The 17,686-nt window shown below is 42.9% G+C and overlaps 3 protein-coding genes across 3 annotated transcripts; all 3 read right to left on the reverse strand.

Annotated features, from left to right (window-relative positions):
- Positions 1 to 96: 96 nt before the first annotated feature.
- Positions 97 to 2,797, reverse strand: LOC4330511 (diacylglycerol O-acyltransferase 2D). Its single transcript, XM_015770813.3, has 9 exons — positions 2,445 to 2,797; positions 2,254 to 2,328; positions 2,079 to 2,164; positions 1,686 to 1,792; positions 1,345 to 1,500; positions 1,138 to 1,224; positions 928 to 1,025; positions 757 to 844; positions 97 to 557 (listed from the first exon to the last, which is right to left on the reverse strand). Exons 1-9 carry the CDS (start codon positions 2,660 to 2,662, stop codon positions 456 to 458), a joined length of 1,017 nt encoding a protein of 338 aa, XP_015626299.1. The 5' UTR covers positions 2,663 to 2,797; the 3' UTR covers positions 97 to 455.
- A 2,606-nt stretch (positions 2,798 to 5,403) lies between these two features.
- On the reverse strand, positions 5,404 to 11,229 carry LOC4330512 (pyrophosphate--fructose 6-phosphate 1-phosphotransferase subunit alpha). Its single transcript, XM_015767206.3, has 18 exons — positions 10,902 to 11,229; positions 9,983 to 10,155; positions 9,651 to 9,763; positions 8,858 to 9,046; positions 8,702 to 8,769; positions 8,498 to 8,581; positions 8,202 to 8,255; positions 7,605 to 7,685; positions 7,425 to 7,518; positions 7,246 to 7,319; positions 7,068 to 7,178; positions 6,933 to 6,977; positions 6,773 to 6,829; positions 6,546 to 6,650; positions 6,346 to 6,462; positions 6,149 to 6,252; positions 5,868 to 6,033; positions 5,404 to 5,759 (listed from the first exon to the last, which is right to left on the reverse strand). Exons 1-18 carry the CDS (start codon positions 10,989 to 10,991, stop codon positions 5,631 to 5,633), a joined length of 1,854 nt encoding a protein of 617 aa, XP_015622692.1. The 5' UTR covers positions 10,992 to 11,229; the 3' UTR covers positions 5,404 to 5,630.
- Positions 11,230 to 12,161: 932 nt separating this feature from the next.
- On the reverse strand, positions 12,162 to 17,220 carry LOC4330513 (AT-rich interactive domain-containing protein 5). Its single transcript, XM_015768430.3, has 13 exons — positions 16,396 to 17,220; positions 16,258 to 16,297; positions 16,035 to 16,087; positions 15,898 to 15,943; positions 15,235 to 15,327; positions 13,891 to 14,010; positions 13,778 to 13,808; positions 13,610 to 13,685; positions 13,322 to 13,388; positions 13,127 to 13,177; positions 12,866 to 12,958; positions 12,623 to 12,786; positions 12,162 to 12,538 (listed from the first exon to the last, which is right to left on the reverse strand). Exons 1-12 carry the CDS (start codon positions 17,079 to 17,081, stop codon positions 12,682 to 12,684), a joined length of 1,461 nt encoding a protein of 486 aa, XP_015623916.1. The 5' UTR covers positions 17,082 to 17,220; the 3' UTR covers positions 12,162 to 12,538; positions 12,623 to 12,681.
- Positions 17,221 to 17,686: the final 466 nt, after the last annotated feature.

Below are 17,686 nucleotides of genomic sequence, written 5' to 3' on the forward strand. Positions count from 1 at the left end.
TTGAGTGTTTTCTGTATGACGACACAATGCTCTCAGCTCGAGTTAGCTGCTGCTGCCAATGCACTAACTTGGAGCTTTGGAAGTACACCAGGTCTGTGAATATGAACCCTGAGATTTCCCCTTCTGTGCACGATTCAATCACTGGTGCTGATAATGATGTGAGAGAATCGTGAGTAATAAACAAATGTACACATTTACTTTACATACAATGCATTCTATTCTGCCAAAGCCAAACCACCAGAGGATAATTCGTCAGTCAATACGTTGCCTTACTGAACTGCTGTTGGGAATGTGGCGAATCATGTCTGAAGCTACTGAATTCTGATTCTGGCTCTTGAACTGAACACACTCCAGCTTCAGTGCTACGAGGGATTGAATTGATGGCCTAACAGCATAACCATTTTATTCCGTAAATCCAGATCATTAGAGCTTACTGCTGGAACTTACAGAAGCCATCATAGAACTCTTAAATGGAGGTTGGGATATCCAGCTTTAGTCTTGTACTTCTCGAACAGTTCTTGTAGTGCGACAACAAATTGTTCATGGACTTCATTTATCTGCCACATCAGGGAATTACCCAATTTTAATTGTAAGAATATATACATTTTTATTTTTTTACCATTCAAAAACAATTAAAACAAAAAAGATCCTACTTTCCATGGTAATATTTATCTTAGAACATCATTTAATTTCAGTTTTTTAGTGTGCAGACTGATCAAAAGGTGTACTTGGCATAATGTCAAGATGATATTTCACCTCATCAAAGGTAGGCTGAGCATTTTTCTTAACCTCAATTGGTCTTCCAACAACCACGTGCATGGGTGTCGCAAACGGAATGGGAGTCCTGCATCACAATGTGCAAGGACATATGAACTCTTGACCAAATAAAAAATATTGAAAAAATATATATAAACTGCAGAAAGTTACCCAAATTTTCCCCAGAACATAATTGGAGTAAATTTAATTGCTCTAGCAATTTTGACAATTAATTTGCCACCTGGTCTCCACCACTTATAAACATAGCTCTAGTCAAAGTAGTGCCAAAAAAAAATCAGCAAACTGAATACCATGAATAAATTTACTATATGGATAAGGAATTTTGCATTTATGAACTTATTGGGTGCAAGAGTAGATTACCTGTCCGAAAGCGAAAACAGGGACTAAAGGGGAACCTGTTTCCATAGCTATCTTAACGAAACCTTTTCTTGATTTAAGAAAAGCAACCTGTCATTTGCAAAAATTAACCATCACTATTCCGGTAAAAGATGTAAGTATTTCACTTGGTTTTGCACAAGAAAGAAGGCAATGTCTTTATTGATAATAAAAGAAGAAATCCGCAGTTACCTCTGAATCATGATCCATGTGAAGCATCTCCTGCACCCCTCCTGGCACTATGACGCAGCTATAACCAGCTTTAAGGTAGGAGTAGAAATTCTTCCTGGATGCAGGAACCAACCCCAACCATGTCCATATTTGCCTCAAGAATGGGGTATAGAACACCTAACACCGACCAATTCACCAGTAAAGAGCATATCTTTATTTAGAAAATGGATTAAAACCTGGCCTCTATATCCAGATGGATGTTCGCAGCCACAATAAATAGCATATGTAGTAATAGAGTGTCGAAAGATCAAACTCTTAAGAATGTACTCCTAGGAAGGAAATCTGGGAAGTGGGAACCTCACCGCACTGCTTGCAAGAACCTTTATCTTTGGTAATGGCATGAATCCAACAAGCTCCAAAAGGACCCCAAGGGCAATGGGCAAAACAGAATGCGGCTCATAACCAAACACTGCAAGCACAGCACAATATAATCACCAACCCAGTGGACAGTGCCCTCTATATAAAAGACTCCATACTTTTCTATATATTACTACTCCTTTACTTAGCTTTTAGAAATAGGCCAAAAGGGTTTGATACTTTAAAGATTAAAAAGATTCAAGTATCACAATATCATCTTTAGTAGTTGTTTCTGTTTAGCTTTAGGAATCAACTGAAAAGCCTCGGTATCAATCATCAATGTGATTCAAGAATTAATCAAGATTCCAGAGATGGAATGAGATAAAGAGGAAGCTCACCGTAAGCTCTATTGGGATCAAAAGCCTTGTAGTCCTCGACATGTAATGTGACGGGGAAGTACCCAATCACGCACTTGCTGATGAACCTGAGGATGCGTCGTCCTCCAAAATGTAAGATCCAACAATGCGGTCAGGTAAAAAAACGTTGGCAGCCGAGGAAATCGAGGAGACGAACCTGGCGATCTTGCGCCCCAACCTGCTCATATCATTGACCGGCGCGAACATGAAGAAGAGCTGCGTGGCGAGCACCCTGGATAATACAGCGCGGAGAGGCGAGAGTGAGACCCAAGTACCCAACCCGTCAACGGCGAGCAGAGCGCGAGGTAGGGAAAAGAAGCTGGAGGAGAGATTTGGGTAAGAGGTTACATGGCGGCGACGCGGCGGGGGAAGAGGAAGAGCGAGGCGAGGAGGAGGAAGGCGTTGAAGTGGATGGCCCCCAGCCACAGCGCCAGCGCAACCGTGGTGCGCACCGGCGGCTGCGCCGTCCCCCGGAACACCGTGGTCCCGTCGTCCGCCATCACCGCCGCCTCGCCGGCGCCGGCACCGCCGCCGCCGTACCGCACTTCACCATTCCCCGCCCCCATCCGCCGCCGCCGCTGGCGACGAGAGAGACGTCGCGTCTCGCGTCGAGGGATGCTTCTAGTATTGTCCGCCTCTCTCTCGCGTCGCGGGCGATTTCGATGCGTCGTCGCGTCGTCTCCGCTGTGGCTCGCGGGCTTGACCTGTCAGTGCCCCACGCTGCCAACTTATAGCCGGCGCGGCTGACAGGTGGGCCATCCCTTGGAATAAGGGAGATGAGATGGAGTAGATGGGATGGTTGTGCTGTGCGTGCGCCCGACGACGAACCCGTTCGTGCGGATCAGCGCGAATCGGCGAGGTAAGCTGGACGCAGGGTTTTCGGAATAAGTTTGCCGATAAATTTTAGTACCAAAATGATTGCGTTTTGATTAATTTTATTTTTTATTTTGGATTCGAACGGCTGGCTAACCGAGTGATTTCTCAGTGCAAACCGGGACCGGCTGTTGCTGTTGCTGTTGCTGTGATTACCGTGATTTATCTCGCTGTTGCTGTTGCCGCTATTGATTAGCTCAGCAGCTGACTCGCAAGATGCGGACATGACTAGACGGGATCGTGTTTTTTTAAAAGAAACGGGATCGGATCAGGAAAGCGACCCGCGGTGTTCTTTTGTGTTGGAAATGAAAATATTGTTGGAAATGAAAATAAAAATGAAAATTAAATATTTTACGTTAAATAAGATGGTATTAATGTATAATTAAAAAATATTTATCTAATATTTTAGAATAACTTTCGTAAGAAATATATTGTTTGGTAGTTTAAAAAATATGTCACAATGATAAAAATTTTCATCCACTACTCGTAGCAGAAAAAAAGGGGCGTCCCACGCCCGTACTCAGACCGGCTGGTTTTGCAGCATTCGGCGGCGTCACAACTCACATATGAAGGTCTGAACTTTGCGGTTACCGAGTACGCAGCCAACGGTGACGTCACTGTGACTGCGGGACGCCCTGTGATTTATGGCCGAGTTTAGTTTCTAACTTTTTTAAAAAATTTCTAATTTTTTTATCACATCAAAACTTTCCTACACACATAAACTTCTAACTTTTTTTTCAAACTTTAAATTTTAACGTGAAACTAAACACAACCTATGCCAATATGCCATGTAGCGGCTACTGTAGCAATCGATACCGTGCAATGCTGTCGCATTGATTGCTCGGCTAGATCAGATGGCTGTGGCCGGCACATGCATGGATGGCCGGCTAGGGGAGGAATGCAGATTTTCTCGCACAAAGGTCCACACAACTGTCTCGTAAAAATGGATCATGGGCAAACAGATGGTAGATTTGTAGTACCACTTGTACTAAATCTAGGCGTCCAGCGCGCAATGCTGTTCGATTGGGTAAATTTAAGCCTTTAGAATTGCAGGTTATATATGATCATAGCCAGGGTTAGGTGGGGAAAAAAAACTGTCACAACCAACAAGCTGTTAAACCGTGTTAAACTCCCCCCGGTTTGAAGAACTTCAAGAATTCCACCCATCGAAAATGACCTATACCTAATCCTTCTATGGGTATTAACGCCAATGATTGTTGTACACTTGCACGTAGGATGTCTGTACTAGAGCTATGACGGTACTTTAATAAATAGGAGTATTATGGAAATATGGGCAGTCCTTCCGGCTGCACGCTGCGAACTAAAGTACTAAACTTCCTGAATGCTCGTCACACAAATGAGGAAAAGGACTTGTGGAGTTCAGAAGGTAGCAAGAGTGTGACACAGTAATACTATTATGTTCAGCTGGACTGCCTGGACCTGGACACAATAATACTATGTTCAGCTGGCTGATGGAAGGGAATTCTTGAAGATTCAACCAAGAGGAAGAAAAATGGGTAAAAACAGAGCGGGCTTGTTTGGTTTAGTACCCTACCAATATATTGTTAGTGCCAAACTCTAGGCAAGTTAAATGAGTGTCTTTGGATTGATGCCAATTGAGAGCCAAATTTTAAATTGTGGTGAAGAACATTCTAGAATTGTGCTAAATTGAGTATAGGCATTACCAAATATTTGGCTTTAAACCAAATCATCACATTTACTATTTAAACTACCAAAACATTGGTATGGCAATATTTTGATATCAAACCAAAACGGCGCAGCTTTACCAACAAGAACCTCATCTTGGAACAAAAATTAATATTTCGTTAATTCGGTTCAAAGGTTCAAAACTGAGTGACAGGTCCTCTCCTTTCCCTCAACAATTTGATGGGCTAACCAGCGTGGGTTTGAGGACTTACTCATTTTATTTATTTGATAGGAAAAAATGATATTAGGTAATTTTTTAATATTTGCATTTTTAACCTGCTCTATGTTTTACCATTCCAAGGATTATCAAATGGTCATTTGCCAACGTATCTCGAGAACAGTAGGGATTCGCCATCGGGAAAGAAAATAACGTTTCTCCAACAAAAAAGAATTGGCCTGTTCGGTAGCTCTAATTGGCAGCCAGCTGCTACAGTGAAATTTATAGAAGATCAATGGTAGCAGCTGCACAGCCGCTGTATAGGGCTGCCGAACAGACCCAATACTATCGGTTATCAGCGATCAGGGACTCTAGAAATTTCCTTTTTGGCCTTTCGGCTTACGCAGCGAATGGGGTCCCGGCCAAACCTTGCGGCCGGAGCTTTGCCTCCTGATCCTCCACACCAGCGCTCTTCCGATCCACGCAGTTGGCCTCACGAGTTATGTACCATCAGCCATTACTCCTCCAGTGCAACCCTCTCGAAGGAGGGAAGAAAAACACAAACTGTAATTTTTTGCCTACCAAAATTTGGTTTATTTAAGAACATCGCTGTCTGAACAATTATTATTCCAGTCCAACCAAACACATCAATAGCAGACTCACGCTACCGGCTCAAAAATGGCAAAACTCTCCAAAGAAAAAACACGAAAAAGAAAGCCGTGGGGTTGCAACATCACTGTTTCTAACCCCACATGTCAGATGACACAAGCGAATGTGGATTTAGTAATCCATTTGACTCAGAGTGGGGTTCCCTGGCCAGTGGAAGACGATGTCATGATCGCCAATGTCTCGGTCACAGATGACATAGCGCTCAGCGCTGCCTTGAGAACATCCTGCGAGCACCCAGGCTTCACGATGCTTTTCACCTGCGCAGCAACAACAGTTAGAATAGACACCAACATGTGCCATTTGTCCACAGGAATTCAGATTGTTCGATACGAAGATCGATCAATTATTGGGATTATGGAAAGTACCTTCTCCAAGTATTCCTGGAGTTTCTTGATCCTGCCCATATAGTCTTGATCTTCCACGCACAGTGAAATAGGCTTTGAATCAGCACCTGCTCCTTCGAATTGGAGTGGTCCTGGGTTTCTGTAGATGTCGTCGATTAAGAAGCTGGTAGAATTGTTCCTCAATAGCCTGTAAACACAAGTTTGTTATTGTCAATGAGATTATGCATCTTCTTTAGACCAATGACAGCAACTGTACAGCGATCGAATATAAGATGGGATTAATAGATTGTGTACACACTTACTCGAATGCTTTGCCTTTCAAGTCGACAGTAGCCATATGGACAGCAGGTTTCCCTATTTGAGTAGCCGCAGGACCACGTGACCATCTCTTCACGGTCATCATAGACTAAAGGGAAAAGAATTGTGGGTTAGGTGTTCCCTTCATTCATATCATACTCATCTAATTTTGCCAAAAGGGGGTGCACAGTAGTAATCTCACCGAAATCGGAGCCGCACCACATCGCCATTTGTTCGCAGGACTCTTAAGATTTGTCACAGTAGCCATGTAACCATTCAAACCAGCAGCTAAGATGTGGTAGCACACGTGCCCAAGAACCTGAAGCCAAACAACATACATATAATTAATCAACAGCAAAATAAAATTGCTTTGTCCAAGTAGAAAGGTGAGCTGAAACTTGCATAGGCGTAATCGCAGTCAAACTTTGAAGGCAGTGAACCCCTAGCTTGGTAGCCAAAAAAGTGACAGATCGCATTGAATTTCTTTCCTTTGTAAGTGCCTTCCTTCTGCAGAGATACCAAGAACATCATGAGCCAATATAAATATTACTCACTCCACATGTAGACTGAGACATCAGTAATGCCTCAGAACCAAGAGACAGTTACAAGAAAGGCTGCAGAAAGCATACCATACGCCTGTTCATTTCATCCTCAACTAATTGGGCCAAAAGTTTTTCGGTTTCAATCTGCACCGGTAACCATGTGGAGGTTGTAATCAGACATAATGAAATGAAACAAAAAAAGCATACGCAAATGACTGAAAGTATTGCTGCATATACTATAATATACCTGAGAAAGTTGAGCTGAGTCATCAGATTCAGGATGGAGAAGCAGCTGCATCAGAAAACAACAATGCAATATCAGAGACCTGATGAGAGTTATGAATGTCCAAGAGTTGATAGATGAGTATCAGACAATACACACCTGCTTCCTAATAAATGGGGGCAAAAACTCAAATAGTGCAGATGCCCAAGGTGAAAGCTGTGAGGAGATATTCTCCATGGAAACACCTTTGCCGTGAAGCCCATGAATTTCCTACAATTACATAGATGCCACTTAGAAATGTTGTAAATGAATAGCCATATGGCATGTACAAACTTACCTGAAGCAAAGCATATAATTCAGGAATACTCTCCACGAGTCCCTCCGGAATAAGTACAACTCCGTGATACTTATCTGTGCAACAAATATAAGGTTAAGTAAATTCATAAATTTTCACAAAATGGCATTTCATTGGTGAAAGCAAGGTTACATGAGCATATCACAATAGAAGGCCCCTACCCTTCTCAGCCCTTGCCTGAACTGCATCACATATCTGCTTCGTGATATCAAAGATGGTAAGTTTTGATGCAGCAACCTCCTCACCTAGGATAACCTGAACATATGATACAGGTTCAAACAAATGCAAGAAGAATTTGCAGCAACTCAGGAAGCATAAGCGAAAAGTTGAAAAGTCCAAACCATATTCGGATGTGATTGAAGAGCACACTCCAATGCCACATGAGAAGCCTTCCGCCCCATCATGCGAATAAAGTAGTAATACTGCCAGAAAGAATACAACCACAAGGCATATAAAATTGTTACTTTTGTAATGTGAATTTGTAAACAGGAAGGCTCAGCAGGCCTTGCTGGAAAAGTATGTCTACTGAATAACCACGCTGAGAGAAATACTGAAGAACAAATGGACCATGGAACCCCAAGAAAAAGGATAATTCAGTTGTCTAATGGACCTAGGCGAATTTGCATTGTTATCAATCAGTATTGGCATCCTTTATTGCCTATACAAAGATTGTGTACACCTGTGTGTGAAGTGTGAACCTCCCACATAGGCCGAATTAAGGAGTGAACCGCAAATTATAGCCCGTGTTCTATATTTGTTTAGCTCTTTCTGTACTGGGACTTAACAGTATCAATTCAGAGTTTTTTTTACTGTCTCAATTCAATTTGATTATTTAATTCTGAGAAAAAAATAAAGGAATTGACCATAGCTAAATAGTATCACAGACACGAAAGTACATCCAACTAAAGAAGAAGCGGATCAACCATATTAGATATTACCTTCTCAGCCGAAAGAGCATCGGTGCATACATTGCTTATAAGTTGTGAGTTCACCTGTTATAATAATAAATAAGTTCAACAATAAATAAAAATTGCAAAGTGGTAAATTAAATGCGTAGTATTTTTGAATGGGCAACTTGGAAAGTTATCCATAGCACAAAAAACACACTTTCGCATACATAAACAACCTCAATTGACAAAACCAAACATGCCTAACAGGTCAGTTATGCATCATATAGAGGTAATGGAAGGACAGTAAAGGTAAATGGAGCCCCAGCATAGTAATGTAAAGCTACCTTGCATATGGTATCAAAACCAACGGTTGTCTCAACAAACTGATTCTTAAGGTCCCCATTCAAAGTTACAGGAACACCTACAACCTGTTCAATAATAAATTGTGTCATGCCATTTACAGGCAAGTAAAACATACACTTGCAATGGAAATAGGGAATCAGGAACCAAGGCACGGACTGCAACAAGAAAAGGGAATTATGATATACCTTCGTTGCACACTTAGCCTCAGCAAAAGTCTCAGCAAGTTGAGCAGCATCCGTATTGGATGTAACACCTTCAGAAACCAGAAATTAAACAGATGTTAGGATTAAAAAAAATATACACAATGTAGCTATTTAGTAGACTAATGCCACAAAGCCTACCTCCAATGATTACTAAAGCATCCAACTTCAAAGCCTGACAACTAGCCATGGCACCATTGACCTGCTCTGTTGTTCTAATTTGATCCTTTGTCCGGCCAAGCATATCATAACCACCTTGGTTTTTATATGAAGAAAGAACTTCGTCGGTGATCTCCAAAGTTTTCTGTGCGAGAAGACCATCACTTCCACCTGTTTCAACAAAAGAACGAAATAAACACAAACATAAGAAACAGTTAAAGAAAATCTGTAAGCATTAGCTCCAAGTGTTAGACATGTTCAGAAAAGCAGGCATGAGAGACAGAAGCCCGCCTTGGGGGGATTCATGCACAGGATGCCAATCACAAAATTAACACATTTGATTTGGATTAGACACTTAAGAAAGATAGGTACTCTGTCCAAGATCTTGTAGCAAAGCATCACTGATTGTTTTTTTTTTTTTAGTATAGGTATGTCACTGTGTTGTTAATTTCATTAAGTGGACCTAGCAAAGTTCGGTTGAAGAGCTTTAGATGTCACTACTTATGTGACAAAAATACTAAATGATGTATTGATGCTATACAGTTGTGATCACCTGCTAAGGTAATGAAAACAAATAAAATATAACAAAAATGCTGAGTTAATTCAAATTAAAACACTGGTGGCTGCTAGGGGAAGTCGACAACACATAGTGTGCTAAGTAGCTTGTGAAGCTATTTAAGCAAACGCTGAAAGTCTGATTGGACGCAACAAGCAGACATGAGAACAAAGGGAACGAACTATTAATACATTCATAGTTGCATATCAAAGGACTCACCAAGAAAACCAATAAGTTTGCTGTTTGGGTTGTGAGCCTTAATTGCCTCATGGAGTCCCCAGATGACATTATGGCCTCCCGGGGACTGCCTTCCGCAGAAAACAACACCAACCCTGCATCCAAAACAAAACAATCAGATGTCTTATATGTGCAGGCAGTGAGAGGCGAAGACAAATAATTTGATGTAATTTCTCTCCAGCATTCTCTTATAATTTGACAAATACTTTACTACTAGTATTTGGTTTCTTTTTTTCAAAACAGTTTCTTGTCTTGCAGCAGATGGCATATCAAGTAAAAAAATTGAATATCACAAGTAAAAAATACATATATACCTGACAACAGGATGCTCTGATATGACAGTAGCATCGGGGACATTAGCCGTCTTCCGGAGAAAATGGGCCAGGGGCTGCCCGTATGTGTGGGGGAACGCGTGGCTGATCACATGAGCGCCTGCAGGATCAGCAGCAATTGCAGCGTCACCATACTCCACTCTCACAGTGGTGCCCTGATTTACATGGAGTGAAGAAATTCAGAGCGTGAATTCACAAAATCATTCATCCACCACCAATCACACGCACGCGAGAAAATCATTCGCAAAATTATCATGAATTCATCCGATCCAGCCACCAGTCAAACAGCATAACTAAACAGGAGAAAGTCTTACGATTTGATAGCGATTCATGGGTCACCACAAAAGTAAACAACACAACACAGGACCGTGAAAGCTAGTCCAAAAAGAAAAGTCCATGGTTGCTGTAGACGAATCAATCCATCTACTGTTTATTCCAAGTTGCTACGCTCCACTACTAAACTCATAAATAAAACAGCAACACGACAATACCAACACGGCAAAACGAGCTTTCAAAAAAAAAAATTCCCCCGCGCACGCAGCCTCCCGCAAGCCAGGCACGCCGGTTGGATCTACTAGTACATTGCTAGACAGAGCCCTGCACCTCGCAGGCGAGGTCCAGCACGATTCAGATCCAATCTGGTTCCCCGAAAACGAGTGACAGACTGACAGCTGATACACGTAAACCTATGGCCTAAGACCCCCGAGAAATCAAATCGGAAGCAGACGAACAGTATACACGACCAGCGCCGGTGAGATGGACTGATCCGGACGCCGGAGCGGCGCGGGATCTGGCGCCGCGCGGTCCGGAAGCACACAGATCTAGGGCCGGGAAGCCGCGCCAGGGACCGCAATGTCGCACGCAGGGGAAGGAGGATTAGCGGCAATGGGTGGGTGCGGACCTGGAGGCAGGGGGGCAGCTCGGGCTGGTAGAGCGCGCGCTTCTTCTGCACCTCCGAGAGCTCGCGCGGCACGCCGTAGTCGGAGTCCATCGCCGGTGACGCAGCGCGGCGCGGCGCGGCGCTCCGATTCGTTCTGTGCTGGTAGCTTGGGGGGGTGGGCTCGGGGCTTGGTGACTGGCGGCGACTAGCGGGGACGATGTGCCGGGGGTGCGGGAGGATTTTTGTTATATAGTCGGAGGCGGAGGAGGCGGCTCCTCCCACAAGTCGGCACCGCACGCTGCCGCTGCCGCGATGCCGATGCGGTCGCGTCGGGTCCCTGCCGTTTGGCGAATTGCGAATCGGGCCCACCACCGGATTTGTTTCACTACTAATTGATGGGCCCTGGGAGTTGGGCCGTAGGATCGCAGTTACAAGTGGGCTCAGTTACTGGAGCTATTAGGGATGTGTTCTTTTGCCGGCTTTCTCAACTCACATTCCTCGTTTTTTCACATCTCGAACGTATTGCCTTTTGTAAAAAGTTTATATATGAAATTTACTTTAAAAAATCATATTAATTAATTTCTCATAAAAAATAAATAAGCTAATACTTAATTAATCATACGCTACAATTCGTTCCATTTGTGTGCAAGGGATTAGTTCCCAACTCATTCCAACGAACGCAACCTCGCATTCTCATCTTTTCGATTATACTTATCAACCAAAATTTAAATTTTTCAACCTTAAATTTGAAGTTGATTTTGGGAATTTTTCATCATAGTTTATTTTCCAGCCTTTGCTTTTGGATTGTTGAAAACATGTATATAAAAGTTTTATTCACAATTATTTTTTATTTGCAAATATGCCGTTCCGTTTTTTCCTCAAGTATGCCAAACGATGGGGCTGCCCTTGATTTCAAGGGGTTTTAGTTTGGTATTTTTATCGCTATTATTTATCAAAAGCAAAAGAAGTCTATCAAATCAACCCACCCAATAGCATTGGAAAATAATGCCTCTATCAGGTAATCTAATACGGTATAAATTCGATGTAGATAAGATTGTATATGTGGAATTTTTTTCACCAAATCCAACGAAATTCATTAGAGATGGCTCATGTAAATTTTAGAGAAAAGTTAGCAACAGCTTCAATATTTTTGGACACATGAAACAAATAATCCACAAACAATATCTAGTGAAATAGCTGAAAAGAACATGGACCTTAATATTCGATGATAGCCAGCAACAAAATTTAGAATTCAATAGTCCATTGGGACGAGGAATCAAATGCAAGCATAAAAAATTTGCTTAAGGACAAGCATTGCCCAGAGGCACTTATAAACATTACTATGAAAATAGTAAATAATAATGTTAAGAAACTAATCCTTTGTTTTCCAAAAAATAAAGAAGTTAAGCTTTCATTTAACCTATTTTCATCTCTCTATTTTGATATACTCTGCTTCCGACTAAAAATAAACAACAAAACAAAAATCTCCGGTAGGTCAAACCAAAATAAACCAGCCTACTTATGTCAACTACTATAAACAATACTATTATAGCAGATCCCCAAGTCTTGCTACTGATTACAGCAAAATTCCGTTGTCAGCTCGGCATTGAGCGTCTGCTCACACAAAAACTTGCTTCTGCAACAAAATTGTCTAAAGCCTGCATGAAAAACAGAATACCTGATATCAAAGCATGACGAGCTTAATTTGAAGCAAGGGATAGATGCAACGGTGAATCACAAACCTATAAAGAATTCCAGAAATACCACCGGGCCAGTGGTATCTGCACTCAAAGGAAACTATCTACATATCAGCATGCCCAAATGGTGCACGAACAAATAGTTGGCCATGAAGCGTGACAACGGCGGATGTTTGATGAGGATCGATCCTCAATGGCAGATTGACCACCTGAGAAAGAGTAATCACTTCATGTTATCTGAAGAGAATGCAAACGTGCTCAAATTAGTATTCAAATTGCTGCTATCACCTTCTTGAATGGAGTGATCCCCCAAGGATTATCAGGCTGCTCTGGGTCCCCAGTTATAACCAGACGCCCAGCAGGATCTGACTGAACATGCACCTGCACCATTTAGAACAAAATTCAACAATTCATTTCTTCTCGCAGGTAGTGCCTCAGTTCAAGAAGTGGAAGCTTTTTGTTTGTTACGCACAAATTAAGTCAGGTATTTATTTTAGGAAAATGGAACAGTTTGAAGTGATGCGTTCAACATTAAAGATATTTTTTCACCTCTTCGCGTAGAAGTCCAGGAACCAGAGCATAGATTTCGAAACAATCTTTCTGCAGGAAAGAAACAGCCAAATGAAGAGATTTCTCCCGAATAAAAATGGCAACTCAACAGAAAAACCAGCTCATATGCTATTAGGATTTCAGAAGAGCACTGAAAAACTTGTCTGTAATATCAATGCACCATATGAGACTTACAGTCTGTCGTACATTAATCTTCACCCACTCGGCAGGTTCTCCAACATCAGTGACCATTGAGTCATCCCTGAAATTGAGAATCCCGTTACATAAATACAAGTTCAGGCTTCATAGGCTAAGTATCCAAATATATGGATTTAAATTCTGCTGAGAAGCTTAATTGAACAAAATGTAACTGTAATTTTTAGGATTTTCCTATAAAATTTTGTAATGACATATTCCGTAGCTAAATCCAAGTCATTATCAGCCAATGCTATATAACCAACAGAAAGGAAAGGAAGTCTTAACTGTGATTTGTTTATTTTTGTACGAGACACCTTGATAGCACACTCTGGACTAGATGCTTTCTTCCTCTTGAGTACTCCTAAATGTGTCAAAACAAATAAATGAGAAAAAACAACAGATGCACTGCTGAAAGAAAACTTATCAAACATACCAAATACTTTAGGTTCTTACCACGACTTGAAGAAGGGACTGAATCTTTTTCCTGTACAAGTTTGAATCTTTTCTGATTAAATAGTTGGTGACTTGAAAAGGTACATGTAAACAAAGAGCAAGATCTTTTTAACCTTCAACATTTGATCTCCATATATGCCATTGGTAAGGAGACGGTGAGCATGCCAACCCTGCATAGCACGCGCTGCAGAATCCCTTCTAACTCTGGCAGAAGATGATTGATTCATACCAATCTGCAAGGCAGTAAACAAACTTGTCAAGCTAGCTAAAACTAGTAGTTTACACGCATCGACAAGAAAACACTTTTGGCAACAACGCAACACCACACATCTTGATGGAAACCTTAACAAATGGCAGGCATCTTAAATCAGTTATTAGTGCGTCTATGTCAATAAAATTGGATCCATAACCAACACTCAATTTTCAGAAGGAATTCAGTGACTAAAATCCCTTGGTCTTTCCGGATATAACCAGACTGTGTCCTTAATTCAGCTAGGTTGGTGTAAATATCACAGCTTTCATTTATACATGACTAATGAGGTGCATGCTAACAAAGGCGTAACACCATTCCATAAACAAATGGATATAAAAAAAAAAGTAAATCCCCTCACGCACATTGTGAGGAATGCTAGCATACGGGCCTGATCGACACGAAGGGGTATGCAATTTTGTTTAGGCTTGGCATTCACTCAGGAGGCCCCTGACAAGCACATTGATTATGCTTTCCCTTCTCTTTTCCGTTTTATTCTTTTGGTTTTCTATATGAAAGTTGTGTGCTCCAAAGCTTTAGCTCGAGATGAAAGTCTCCATGTGAAAGTTTTCCGATCAAAAGCTCTTTAGTCTCCAATAGGAAGCTTTTCAATCTCTAGTAGAAAGCTTAGTCTCCAAAAGAAAGTTTTCAGTAACCAGATGAAAGTTCCAGGTGAAAGTTTTCAGTTCCAGATGAAAGTTGTCCAATCAAAGGTTTTTAGTAGCATCTTTTTTTTTTTTTGCAATGAGAAGTTGAAAGTTTCCCTTTTCGGGATGCAGAACAAGAAGGGCTACAAATTCCAGGGAAAGGATTAGGGGAGACTATGCACGAAAAGCTATAAACAAATGTGCCATGCCCATGCGTGACTGTGACTGGGGAGTTCAAGAAATGAGATGCAAGCTGCACGAGTTGGGGACACAAGAACTGGATTGAGGCCTTCTGGGTGCTCTCGTCTTACTATTCTTCCAGTGATGATTTTTTTTTTAAAAAAAAGTCCTGCGTGGCTGCATCCTGTCCGTAACTGATCATGACTTTTGGCGCAGGCGCGAATTAGACAGGTCCTAAAAGGACAGCATGTGTTCATCTAATTATTAAAGATTTACACAAATAGGGTGAATCCCGTTAAATTGTACAGTATTGAACTAAAATATAAACTGAATTAATAAATTAGAGCTCTTATTAAAAACTGCACTATTAGAACAATTACCTCACGGCCAGTACCACCAGGCTGTGGTAAAGCAGACAATGGTACTTGAAGCTGGCCAGTTCGGACTTTGTATTTTTCATACTCGAGAAGTGCCTAAGTTAATGAGAAACAAAAATTAACAAATCAAGCAGAAAACAATGCATAAATATGGGATGGAATCTAAGCTTACAATAATGCTTCTGTACTATATTCCATCCAAAACATGCATCAGTTAGCATATAAATAACTAAGAAAATTAATGATCTAAAGAATTAAGAGTAATAGCATCTGAAGAAAGCGCAACAGTTTCAATAAAATGATGAAGGGACGCATCAAGTAAGATAATTGCTCGTTAAACTAAAAGTAAGAAGTAAGAACATTAAATATTCCCTGCCAAAAAAGGAAGCAACATTAACTGACACGGGAACCCCTAAAATTTTTACACTAATAAAGGCAGACCCATCATTTTAGATCAATTCTTATGTTTGAAACTAAGAACTATACTAATAAGTCTAACAGTTTTGCAACTAAAACTTACAATAAAGTTGATGCGATATGATACTGATTGCAGGAAAAAAAATGATTGTTGGTGACCATTTACTTGTGACAGAAAGAACTGAAAAGGGGGAAGTTCTCTTGTGACAAGTACAGAGGCAAAAGAAAATCATGCAGCAAATGCATCACCTTCTCATAGAAAATTCGGAACGACCACGATACAGTAGTGCACGTCCTGCAAAGGATTACGGCAGCAACAAATTACTCACATATGGAAGTCTTTTTTTTTCTGCGAATAACATGTTCTGTGAAAATTAGAGGCTTACTTTGGCGGCCTGAAAGTCTCTCCAACTTGACGCCATAGTTTACAAATTGTTACCTGAACAAGCAAAATATTTAACTAGAATAAATATAACTCAGGTCCTTGCAGCTCACTAATCACTGTTGAACTTATTTGATCGTGATCCACCCGGACATATGTCACCGAAAATATTTTACTCTACAGTAGCAGCAGCGAGCAAGCTAGTGACAAGGAGTCGAGGACCATACCTGCTCATGGCCTCCCAGGTGGGCAACCTGCCTCCATAACCTGGATTGGAAAAGGAACAGAGCAAGCTTAGACGAGAAGAGATGGGTGTACTCGGGTTGAGGAGCTAACAGAAACGAGAGGTGTAGAAAGACACGCACTTGAGGCAGTTGAGACCTTTGCCATAGAACTTGGGAGGCTTGAACTCGAGGCCGTGCTCCCTGTGGAAGCGCTCCAGCTCCACCATGAACGCCGCCTGCTCCTCCTCCGTTCCAGAGTCGTCACCGTCGAGGAAGGGGTCGGGCTCAGCGGGCTGGTTGGCGCAGCCCGCCATCACGGTGGAGCTCTCGCCCTCCGCCTTCGCCTCCGCCCTCGGCGACGCATCGGGGGTGGAGTCGTCATCGTCATCCTCCTCATCATCATCCTCCTCCTCCTCCTCCTCGCCGTCGTCGCCGTCCTCCTCGTCATCGCCATCCTCATCGCCGTCGTGGCCGTCGTGGCTCATGGCGTCCTCCCCGTTCATCTCCACCCCCCTCGCCCCCACGGCCTCGTCCTCCCCCTCGTCGTCCTCGCGCTCACGGCCGCCGCCCGCCCCTGCATTGAGCTCCACCCGATCCAGCGAGCCCGCGCCCTCCGCGTCCGCGTCGCTCTTCGGCTCGGGGGTCGGGGGAGTGCCGCCGCCGCCCCACGCGGCCCTCTCCTCCGCCACGGGCACCGCCTCCTCCTCCTCCTCCTCCTCCTCAACCTCCACGGCACGGCCTGCCGCCTCCTCCCCTCTGGCCTCCTCGGCGGCGCGCGCGTCGTCGTGGTCGGAGCCGGAGCCGGAGCCGGCCGTGGCGCCGTTCATCGCCGCGGCTTCGGCAGGGCAGGGGAGAGGGAGAGGGAGGGAACGGGCGGCTGCTATTTTCGCGGGCTGCACCGAGGCGACCGCGAGAGAGGGGAGAGGAGAGGAGGGGGGAGGGAGGCCCGGAGGGTGAGCCAGGGGCGGGGGGTTGAGAGGTGGCAACTGGCACGCAATGGGAAAAAAAGGATGGATCTCCACGGCTTGCGAGCGAGGGACAGATTGTTCCTACGCCTACTCCCGCCAGTGGTGGGCCGCTTTGTTCTCTCTGCCTGGATGGGCCGCTTTGTTCTCTCTGCCCGGATGGGCCTGATAGACTATTGAACTCCAACCGCGTGATAGAATAAGTTCACTTTAGGTCCCTCATAATTCACGTTGAGTTCGAATCGTGTCTTTGGACCGCAGTACCAGATATAAGTATAACACACGTTCTTTATCTTTCAAAACAAACGAATGTAGTCCCAAGGCAGCTTTGTAGGCTGTGTTAAGCTGACCTGGAACCAAAAGCAAAAATAGAAAATAAAAAAAAATCATGATGGTCCTAAATATTGAAACAACATCTTCTTCCTCCCCTCTCTCTCTTCCTCATCTCTATTCAGGCCTCCATGGCA

This window comes from Oryza sativa, chromosome 2 (genome assembly GCF_034140825.1).
Source record: "Oryza sativa Japonica Group chromosome 2, ASM3414082v1".
In the NCBI taxonomy this organism is placed as follows: domain Eukaryota; kingdom Viridiplantae; phylum Streptophyta; class Magnoliopsida; order Poales; family Poaceae; genus Oryza; species Oryza sativa.

Bases quoted from the DNA above. Each gene is read 5' to 3' on its own strand.
- LOC4330511 (XM_015770813.3), bottom strand. From the start codon at position 2,662: ATGGGGGCGGGGAATGGTGAAGTGCGGTACGGCGGCGGCGGTGCCGGC. The intron at 1,026-1,137 runs GTAATCTACTCT...TACTTTGACTAG, and splicing joins CTGTTTTCGCTTTCGGACAG to AGCTATGTTTATAAGTGGTG. The intron at 845-927 runs GTAACTTTCTGC...ATTGTGATGCAG, and splicing joins ATGTTCTGGGGAAAATTTGG to GACTCCCATTCCGTTTGCGA.
- LOC4330512 (XM_015767206.3), bottom strand. From the start codon at position 10,991: ATGGACTCCGACTACGGCGTGCCGCGCGAGCTCTCGGAGGTGCAGAAG. The intron at 8,770-8,857 runs GTAGGCTTTGTG...TGGTTTCTGAAG, and splicing joins TGCTTTAGTAATCATTGGAG to GTGTTACATCCAATACGGAT. The intron at 8,256-8,497 runs GTAGCTTTACAT...TTATTATAACAG, and splicing joins GTTTTGATACCATATGCAAG to GTGAACTCACAACTTATAAG.
- LOC4330513 (XM_015768430.3), bottom strand. From the start codon at position 17,081: ATGAACGGCGCCACGGCCGGCTCCGGCTCCGGCTCCGACCACGACGAC. The intron at 15,328-15,897 runs GTGATGCATTTG...TCATTAACTTAG, and splicing joins TCCGAATTTTCTATGAGAAG to GCACTTCTCGAGTATGAAAA. The intron at 13,809-13,890 runs GTTAAAAAGATC...AAACTTGTACAG, and splicing joins ATGGAGATCAAATGTTGAAG to GAAAAAGATTCAGTCCCTTC.